General features: G+C 50.3%; 1 protein-coding gene across 5 annotated transcripts in view; it reads right to left on the bottom strand.

Moving 5' to 3' along the window:
• Positions 1-876: 876 nt before the first annotated feature.
• Positions 877-9,421, bottom strand: part of C7H14orf132 (chromosome 7 C14orf132 homolog) — a 48,606-nt gene continuing 40,061 nt past the window's right edge. For 4 of the 5 annotated variants that reach the window (XM_045396938.3, XM_045396939.3, XM_015454192.4 and 1 more), the window contains one exon: positions 4,526-8,297. In XM_045396938.3, coding sequence (XP_045252873.1) covers positions 8,073-8,291 — 219 coding nt within the window. In that variant the 5' untranslated portion in view covers positions 8,292-8,297 and the 3' untranslated portion in view covers positions 4,526-8,072. Of the gene's footprint in view, positions 1,248-4,525; positions 8,298-9,421 lie in introns of those variants that run through there. The other variant, XM_065549335.2, reaches the window with a different exon arrangement.

Raw genomic sequence — 9,421 nt, 5'->3', positions numbered from 1 at the left:
GACCCCCATGCACCCTCTGCTGTGCACCTGCTTCTGCAGATTCCATGCCAAGTTAAGTCTTGCCTCCTCTAGGCAGCCCTCAGTGATCTCTTTAGTTGCTGCCTACAAAGTCCATGCACCTCTTGACATTATGGAACACCTTCTTGCTCTAATCCCTCCCTTGACTCAGTTCTATCTGTTGGGCTGTTGGCAGGCTGGGAATGGCCAGGCTGTAGTCTCTCCTCATCCAGCAGGCTAGCCTTGCTTGCATTCTCAGGGTTCCAAAGCCAGAACCAAAAAGAAGCTTCTTAAGGCCTAAGCCCAGGACTGACCCAGAATCAGGTTTCAGTCCTGGTTCACCAGTTACATGGCCTTGGGCAAGAAACCTCTGCATGCCTCAGACTCCTCATTTGTAAAATGAGGATTAAGCGAGTTAACATGTGTGGAAAGAGCTCAGAGCTACACCAAACATCTCATAAGTGCTATACAAATGTTTGTTACTGTCAGTGAACTAATAAAGAAAATGATATGGTCCATGTTCCTCGTAGTGTTGAAATGTACTGGGCTGGTCATTCAGGTATCATTCACTCATTCACAGAATAGCGGGTGTTTGCTAGGAGCCAGGCACTATGCTGGGTGGTGGGGATAACGTGTTGAATAAGATAAACTTTGCTCTTAGATGACTCAGATAGTTGGGAAAATTGAATGTAGCTTTGCGATTCGATTTGCTACAGGTGTGATGATGGAGTGGGATCAGGAGGGGATAGGGAACAGGGGACCTGTCCTGCCCCAGTGGGGCAGGAAAAGCATCAGAATGAAGGTGACACTGGGGCTGAGCCTTTTAAAGCTGAGTAGATTGTCTACTTTATATAAAGCACAGATGAGAACCAGACACAGTGTTCATGTTTTCTTCTTTTCTCTCTTCAATTATCATAATAGAAAACGACAACAGCAACAATGCTAACAAAGTGAGAAGATTTCACAGATACATTTTTACATCTTTTAAGGTTAGATATTTTTAATCAAAAGAGCACATCGAAATCCTACATTAAGAAAGAGTCTTCGCTGTAGAAAAGTGAGTGATCGCATGGTGAAACCAGGTGCTTGGGTAGCAAAGGTCCAAGAATAGTTAAAATACCTTTTATGAAGTCAATTGCTTACATTTACAAGTTGATCATGAAAACATCAGTAAGACACAGAAACATTTCCGATGCTCTCGGCACGAAGAACTGGTATCCGGAGAGCAGCAAGTTACAATAATAAGGTTTCTGCAAAAGATTAAATAGTATAAAGAATATTAGTATGCCTTCAACTGGCGGAAATAGGACTGAGCACGTGGAAAAAGGTCAGAAATAAGATGCAGATTTGCTCAAAGGTTGCTACCCAGCACTCCCACGCCCATCCCATTCCTAAGCTCTTCCCCAAGCATGCGCCTCAGAGGCAGTGGTGAGGGGCCAGGTCCCTGGAGATCGCAGAGACACAAAGTTAGGGGTGGGGAAAAATCCAGCCCCACACTCCCATCCACTTTGTAGGGTTTTCTGCCTTCAGTCTGGGGGTCCCCACAAATGCCCAAGATGGTGGAAACAGTCACATGGATTTCTAAGAGACCCATATGACATGCTGGGAGTTCCAGATCACTGTCCTCCGCTGGCATTATTTGAACTCATGGCAGTGACCATGATCACTGCTGCTGCTCAGAAGAGCTTTGATTTATTCAATGACTCACAAATGGGGAAAAGTGGAAAGCACGCATCGTTTTGGAATCAGAGATAGGATGGTCCAGGGCAGGGTTCCCTGACCTCGGCACTGTTGGCATTTTGGGGCTAGGTAATTCTTATTTGTGGGGGGCTGCCCTGTGCATTGTAGGATGTTCGGTGGCATCCCTGCCCTCCACCCATGAGATGCCAGCAGCAGTCCCCACCAAGCTGTGAGAATCAAAAAGGTCTCCAGACATTGCTGATGGCCCCTAGCCCTTCCTTGAGAACGACCAGCCTCATGAAAGTCACCACTAAGTCTCCTAGTGAAAACTCGATAGTTAGGTGTCCTGGGCTCAAGACCCCTGTCTTCTGAGAAGCTCCACCTGGCAACACTCCCAAGCCTCTCGGAGACTCAGTTTCCTCAGGTTAAAAGGTTGGAAGCTCCCTTCTGCCAGCGTATAGAGCCCTTGTCAGGACCATCTGCACTGTTGGGACAATGCTTCGAACGGCAAACGCGGTAATGGTGTGGTTCTTTAAGAAACTGGCAGAAAGCAAGCCAGTGAGACAGATACAGGGGACACAGGGATGTTGCTCAGCCACATGGACGGGGCTCGGTGTGGAGTGGGCTCTGGTTCTCCCAATAACCAAGGCCTGCAAATTCCCTGCAAATATGCTGTGCACAACTGTCAGGATTTATTTCCAAGGCAGAATGGGGCTCAAATCTCCTCTTGGGGAGGCAGGAAACCAGCTTGAAAAAGGATCCAGGAGCAGATGACGACCTTACCAGATGTCTGGATGGAGCCATCTGGGCAGGGGTGAGGCGGCCGCCACAGTCAGAAGACCAGCATCCGGAACCCCCCGGGGACCGCACCGCCTGTGCAGCCTCTCCAAGGACCAATGGCCACGTCATTCTCTGCTTTTATTTTCTATCTTGATAATAAACGCATGGCTTCTACAGTGACTCAGAACACACCACACACTTTTATTTCAAAATTTATGGAGTCAATTTTGTGTACTTTTTGGCTCTTCCATTCTGCTTCTGGCAGTAACTGTTTTCTCGCTCCAGGGAGTCTTTTATCGTCTTCAGTCATGATGGGTTGCATTGCTTTGTCCTTTGTCACTTTCCCTCCTCCTCAAAAAGAAACCCAGTAAATGCTCAAGGTCTGATCTCAGAAGGACGCACTGGGAATGTGTGGGTGCTGTGATAATTCTGGTTATCCAGATTTTTCAGAGAGTTCCCTTTTCCTGTTTGGAAGTTGTGGACTCTGTCCCTCTGGGTTCTCAGCACTCAGTTCAACCACCGTCTCCTCCATCCCTCTCAGGGAGTGACCATGGTCAGGGGCCTGTGGAATGGGCCAGGGTGGGAGGGGCTGGGGCAGGTGAACATAGAACATTCAGGCTCTGACTGTTCCCTTTGGCTCCCTGAGCAGAGCTCCCTGGGCCTCCCTGTCACAGCAGCTCAGCCCAACCCTGGGACTTGCTCAGGGACAATCACTGGGCATCTGCCAGGATGAAGCAAAGGGGGCCCGTGGCAGCTGCAGTGAGTACAAGCCACCTCGGGGCTCGGGCAGGCAATCCTGGGCAAGCCCTTTGCTTCCCACTGAATGCACAACATGCTGGACCACGGACCCCTGGGCCAGGCGCCCAGACTCTTGTCAGCTCTCCACTAATTCTCCATGTGGCCTCAGCTGCTCTCCCCCCAAAATTAAAGGTCTCGATTAGATGCTCTGTAAAGCCTCTTATCACTGCGAGGTTCTGAAACTGATAAATCCATGTGCACTGCTGCCTGCCCCTTTCCTGGACTTACACTTGAACATGGCAATCTGGCTACAAGCTCTTCAGGACCAAACCTCAACCCCAGTCTCCGAGGCCCCAAATCCAGAGATGGTCCATCCCAGGGGGATCACCCTGGTGGGCACGGATGCAGGTGCCTCTAGAGCTGACAGAACTGGGTCTGAATCACAGCTCCTTAGCTGTGAGCAATCGGCTCTGGCCTCAGTTTTCTCCACAGAAAAATGCGACAGTAATTAATGTGCATCTCTCTGCATCCTCATTCCTGCCCCCAGGGGCAATTTGAAAAGTAAATGAGACACAAATAGAGCAACAAAAAGATATGCAAAACTGACACCAGCAAGAATAATAACTGGTAATAACATTACTGCTAATAACAAAGGCAGATCATGCTTCTGAAGAAGGAAAGTGCCATTTGTCTTGCAGGGATCAGGCAGCAGCGCTGACAACAGACAGACTCCACCGAGCCTCTTCAGTCTCCAGGGACCCACTCCAGGATATGCCAGAGTGCTCTGGCCGGCCTCCAAGCCTTCCAGCTGAACCGGGGCTGGAAAAGCGTCTGCTGCCTTTCCAGCGAAGTGCTGCTGCCCCTCCTCCCAGCCTTTCTCCCTCAGATCCTGGGGGATCTGAAAGGAGAGAGAATCATTTCTCTCTTGGGGGTAGAGTGGAGCAGGGAGTCTTATTTGCTTCTTGACCTTGACTTCATGGGAAAGGGGAAGGACAGCATTGTCTTAGAGTAGGAAGAGCTGCGCCATCATCCTGCCTGCCTGGGTCCCTGGAGGCACAAGTCCTCTTAAGACAGGCCTGGCTACAGTGGTGTCTGGCCACTTCTCAAAGACTTCCAGTGGTGGCCTCTCACAACCTCACAAAGCAGCAAGTTGCTCTTTTTTTTTTTTTTTTTTTTTTTTTTGAGACAGAGTCTCGTTCTGTTGCCCAGACTGGAGTGCAGTGGCACGATCTCAGCTCACTGCAGCCTCTGCCTCCTGGTTCAAACAATTCTCCTGTCTCAGCCTCCTGAGTAACTGGGATTACAGGCATATGCCACCATGTCTGGTTAATTTTTGTATTTTTTTTTTTTTTTTGTAGAGACGGGGTTTCACCATGTTGGCCAGGCTGATCTTGAACTCCTGTCCCTGCCCGCCTCGGCCTCCCAAAGTGTTGGGATTACAGGCATGAGCCACTGTGCCCAGCCTAAGTTGCTCTTTTGAATCACCTAATTGCTTGTAGAGGAACAATGGAGGGGCACACAGAAGGGCAAGCACAGAGAACATTCCAGAAAATGCAGGACACTTTCTCTGAGGCACAGCTATTTAACAGGCAACCCCATCAAGGGAGAAGCCAGTACAGAGGTCCCAGCTAGAGACTGAACAAGGGGTGATCCCTCTCCCCTGTCACCTTGCAGAACAAGATGGTCCCAGGACTCTGACTCTGCACTCCTGGCTGCTGTGAGCCTCTTTCTATGTGTGGGTGCTTCTGTTGGGGTCCTGGGTGTTGGCCAGGGAGGGTCCCCTTTCTGCCTGCATCCCAAGAAAACCAGTCTCTGGGAACTTCACCGGAGACTTCCAAGGAGACTTGAGCTCAGTCTTAAAGAAGCGGGCATGCCTTCGGGACCGGTACCCCTGAAATCTGGGCAGAGAGAGAGCACTGGGCAGGAGGTTGAGCATATTCCACTCTGAGGGCGGTCAGGGACCTGTGGAAGCCAGAGCTGGCCCAGGCCACACCATGACGGGCATCTTGAGAAGCAGCCTCTGCAGATTCAGGGCCTGGTGTAAATGTGCCCTGGAGGTGTCATCCAGTCACAGAAGGCAGTACTGTGTGGCAGAAAGAGCCTGGCTTTAGAGCCCAACTTCCCAGGTTCAAATCCTAGCTTGTCACTTTCGTGCTGTGTGACCTCAGGAAGGCGACTTCATTCCTCTGAGCCTCTGGTTCCTCATCTGTGCACTGGGGTGATGATGCTGTGTGGTGATTGTAAGGAGTTAGTGTGCATGCAAGTCTAGCGGCACCTGGACACATAATTCAAGCAGTGAGGACCGGCATCTTTCTCCCCTTTCCGAACTGCTAAGACGGACCCCCGCTGAGGCAGGAGGGAGAGTGCAGCTCGCTCTGGCCGGAAATCCATCCTTTGCTCCTTAATCAGACACTAACGGGCGCATCTATCTTCATTGTTGTTTGAGAGATGGTGGTAAACAAAGTTGATAAAGAAACCATAGGAGACCAAGATGGAGCAACCCCAAGGAAGTCACTGTAATCTGCAATACAGAGTGGTCGAGGTCTCCAATGCTCTGGACCATCTACCGCTCTGATACTGAAAAGCGAGAGAAGCTTGAAAACTGAATTTAACTGACATTTATGTTAAGGGCTGGAGGCTGAGGGGCCTCCATAGGGAAAACTGCAGCCGGAAGCGCCCAGTTCCTGGGATGCTGGAGTCCTCTTCAGGGCTAGAAGCCATCCTTTTCTCCTGCCATTGCCTTCTCCTCCCGTTGCTGCAGCAAACACAGAACCGCCTCTCTCGACCGCCATCTCCACGGGCCATTTGGAAGCCAGGCAGCTGCCTCCTGCATCTTTACAGGGGTCAGGCCCTCCTGGGGATGTGGGGCCAGAAGGGAAGATCTGAGCGTGTGAGGCAGAGTGACTCCATGAGGACATCACGCAACCCCGCCTTGGCTCTGGGCTTCTCGCCTTCGGTTTTCTCATGGAGACATCCATCTGTTAAAGATCTTGCTTATGGAGCAGACCTGGGGTTTGCTGGAGAGAGACTTGCTGGAGACACAGCCACCCACGCACGCCGTGGCTAACTCCCCAGCCCAGCCTCCACCCTGTCAGTGATTCCAGGAATTCCAGGCAGGTGGTCTGTGTCCCTTCTCCCTTAATGCCAAACTCAGGCTCTTTGCACTCGTGACCTCCCCTTAAGCTGACGCACTGGCAGATGATAAACGGCGGCAGTGACGGATGTGATCAGTAGGAACTGGCAGCCATGAGCAGGCACTGTCTGGAGCCAAGCTAGGAATCCTATTACCATGGCGGCTTCCAGGGAAGAATGCCGCTTCTGGACACCTAAGATGTCCCTTTGCCTGTCGTCAAGAACGCTCATTTCTCCTGAGACCAGAGTGAAAAGTCCAGCTTTCTTGTAATTGTCCCTAAACCTACACGCGAGCTTCCTAACCAGCTTTTAAAGTTTCTCTACCACAGAGGGTGTTATTGACACAATTTTTCTCTTTTTTTTTTTTTTTTTTTTTGCAGTGTACAAAGTGAGGAGAAAGCCTCTCTGGGCCTAGAGGTGAGTGAGCCCCCTTCTGGGACCTTTCTCACTCTATCTGCACAGGGAGGCTGCCTTGGGAAGGTGTGGGGCTGGGGGTCGGTCCTGTGCAATAAGATTTCCTAAGGAAGAAAGAAAAGTGTGCCCTTCTTTCTGGTTTTTACTTGGAAGCTTCCTTGTTTGCCAGGACCCCAGATGCTGATTTTTGAGAATTTAAGGAAGTGGCTTGGGCAGAAGCACTTTCACGCTGCAGGAGAATGCATGGTATCCACACTGAGTGTAAAGGACGGGTGACTGAGCAGCCTGCCAATCTTGCATCCACCTTCAAGATGCCTGGACATTCTCCCCAGGGCAGCTTCTCAGCAACCTCCTCAGGGAAGTGCTTAGTTGGGGCAGAGAGAGCAGTGAGCTGAGCAGTGAGAGAGAGCAGTGAGCTGAAACAGAGAGGACACATCTTCCTGTCCCGGCTCCTCCACGAACGTGCCTGGTGACCACAGGCAAATCACCCCCCTCTCTGACCCATGCATTGAATAATTCAGTGGACATGAATCTTGTTCATCTTTAAAATTCCACGATTCCTCAGAGAAGAAAGAGTGTCCTCACGTGGGTGGCCTGAAGAGTCCACTGCCTGGCAGATCTAGCTGTTAAAGACATCCTCTCCCATCCTCTCCCCTCCTCTTCTTAAAAAGAAGAGAAAGTCCAGCCAGGAGATAAAAACCACTAACAACACTCCCAGAAACCCCACCCTATGACCAGTAACCTCCCATCCCTGGGTCTCCGGATGCACTTGGGTCGGAAGGGACCGGGTGTCTCGTGACAAAGGTGCCATTTCAAAGTCAAATTAGGAACATCCAATGGCCCTACTAGGTGGCCAAGGGACTGAATGTTAAACCAGAATTGGGTCGGGAACACTGAAGTCCTGAGGGTCGCTCCTGCCCCAGCACCCCACACCCTAGGTTCGATAAGTTTGCATAAAAACAAGACACACGAGTGATTATTTACCACCAGCAAGCGACCATCAAACCGTGCCTATGTTTTAAACCTAACTAGCTGTTCCATCTAGTCTCCTGTTCCTGGAATGTAGTTTCAAGGATCCCCAATCTGCCCTCTGAAGGCCTTGCCCCATCATGCCTCTAGGGGTGGGAGGCCCATACTTCCATGTCTTCTGACTCAGCTTGACCACAACGTGGGATATTTGAAATCAGGGCTGCTGGGGGGAAATTCCAGAAGGATGGCTGCTGCCTCTGGTCAAAACTCCTGGTTCTAGACCATGAGAGCAGCCAAAGGCCAACAGCAAGTCAGAGCTACGTGCCAAGCCTCACCCCATGGTGGTGGAGGGTGCGTCGTCCTCAGAAGGTGAAGGCGTACACCACACCCACCACCACGATGTTCCCCAGCGTGGCTATGATGGCAATCCATAGCAAGACGGCGTCGTTGGAGGACCGAGGAGGATCTTCCGGCTGGCCCTGGCCGTTGGCAGCTGCGTGGACATTGGCAGAGGAGTTAAACAGGGAGTACTCGGTGCTGAAGTCCTCGTTGGGCGAGTCCATGAAAGCTCCTCCCATCATGGGCAGCTGCAAAGAAGGAGAGAGAGAGACAATTATCCAGGGCCATGGGAGCTTGGGTAGATGTGCCCTCCGAAAGGGAAGTGGCCTGGCCAAACAGCCCCACATGAAGCTACAACTTCCACTGCACCTGCAAAACAGGGCTTTGCTTTCATGGTTTTATAATTGATGGTGCATATGGTAATCTATAAAAAATTAGTGTTCACAGCAGCCTGTTGAGGCAGACGTTGTCATGCCCACGCTACTATGAAAGCATGAAGGAACTCACCCAACAGCTAGCTGGTGACTCACTAGGACTCACAGCAACCCCTCCAGCCATTCCCCTCCCCCAATGCCAGGCTCCTCCATGACAATATGGGTTGTAAAATACCTTCATTCCTCTTCTAATTTTAAAAATAATATATGCTTAGCATAGAACACTAAGAAAACACAAAACAGGATAAAAAAACGAGAATCATGATCCCACCACATGATCACTGCTAACATTTTGATGGTTTTTATTTCCAATCTTTTTTCCTCTGTGTGTGTGTGTATGTGTGTGTGTGTGTGTGTATGTGAGAGAGAGAGAGAGAGAGGGTGAGCGAAAACACATTTAAATGTGTTTTTTAATCCATGTTTCAAAATGACCATCAAAATTCCATTTTAACAGTTGTGTATTATTCTATCACGAACATAAGCCAAAATGTAACCACTGCCCTAGAGTTGGAGATTTAGCAATTTCCACTTTTCCTATGAAAAATAATACACTGATCAACATCCTTGTACACCCTTTAGCATGTACATGCATCCTTGTACACACATTGTTATTTATTAGGGCAGACTCCCAGACACACAATTTCTGAGTCGATGAGTATGAACACTGTATACCTTCCGGTGGATAGGAACAAATACCCCAGAAGAGTGACCCTAATTCCCACCGCCTGCGCCGCAGACCACTGCACACGGGACGCCAGAATGTTTGTATTCATGGATCAGAACTTCCCATCTCTGTTTTTAAAGGTTCTCTGCTGCTCAGACTTCAGGTGGGAGGTGAGGTGCTCCAAGGGAGGGGGTGATCCTGGACACAGCAGTGAAGAGGAGGCCCCTCCCTGCCCCAGCCCAGGAGGCCCACATCCAGGCTTCCCAGGCCCTCT

Source organism: Macaca fascicularis, chromosome 7, assembly GCF_037993035.2.
Source record: "Macaca fascicularis isolate 582-1 chromosome 7, T2T-MFA8v1.1".
Taxonomy (NCBI): domain Eukaryota; kingdom Metazoa; phylum Chordata; class Mammalia; order Primates; family Cercopithecidae; genus Macaca; species Macaca fascicularis.
This window is presented reverse-complemented; position numbering and strand designations above follow the sequence as displayed.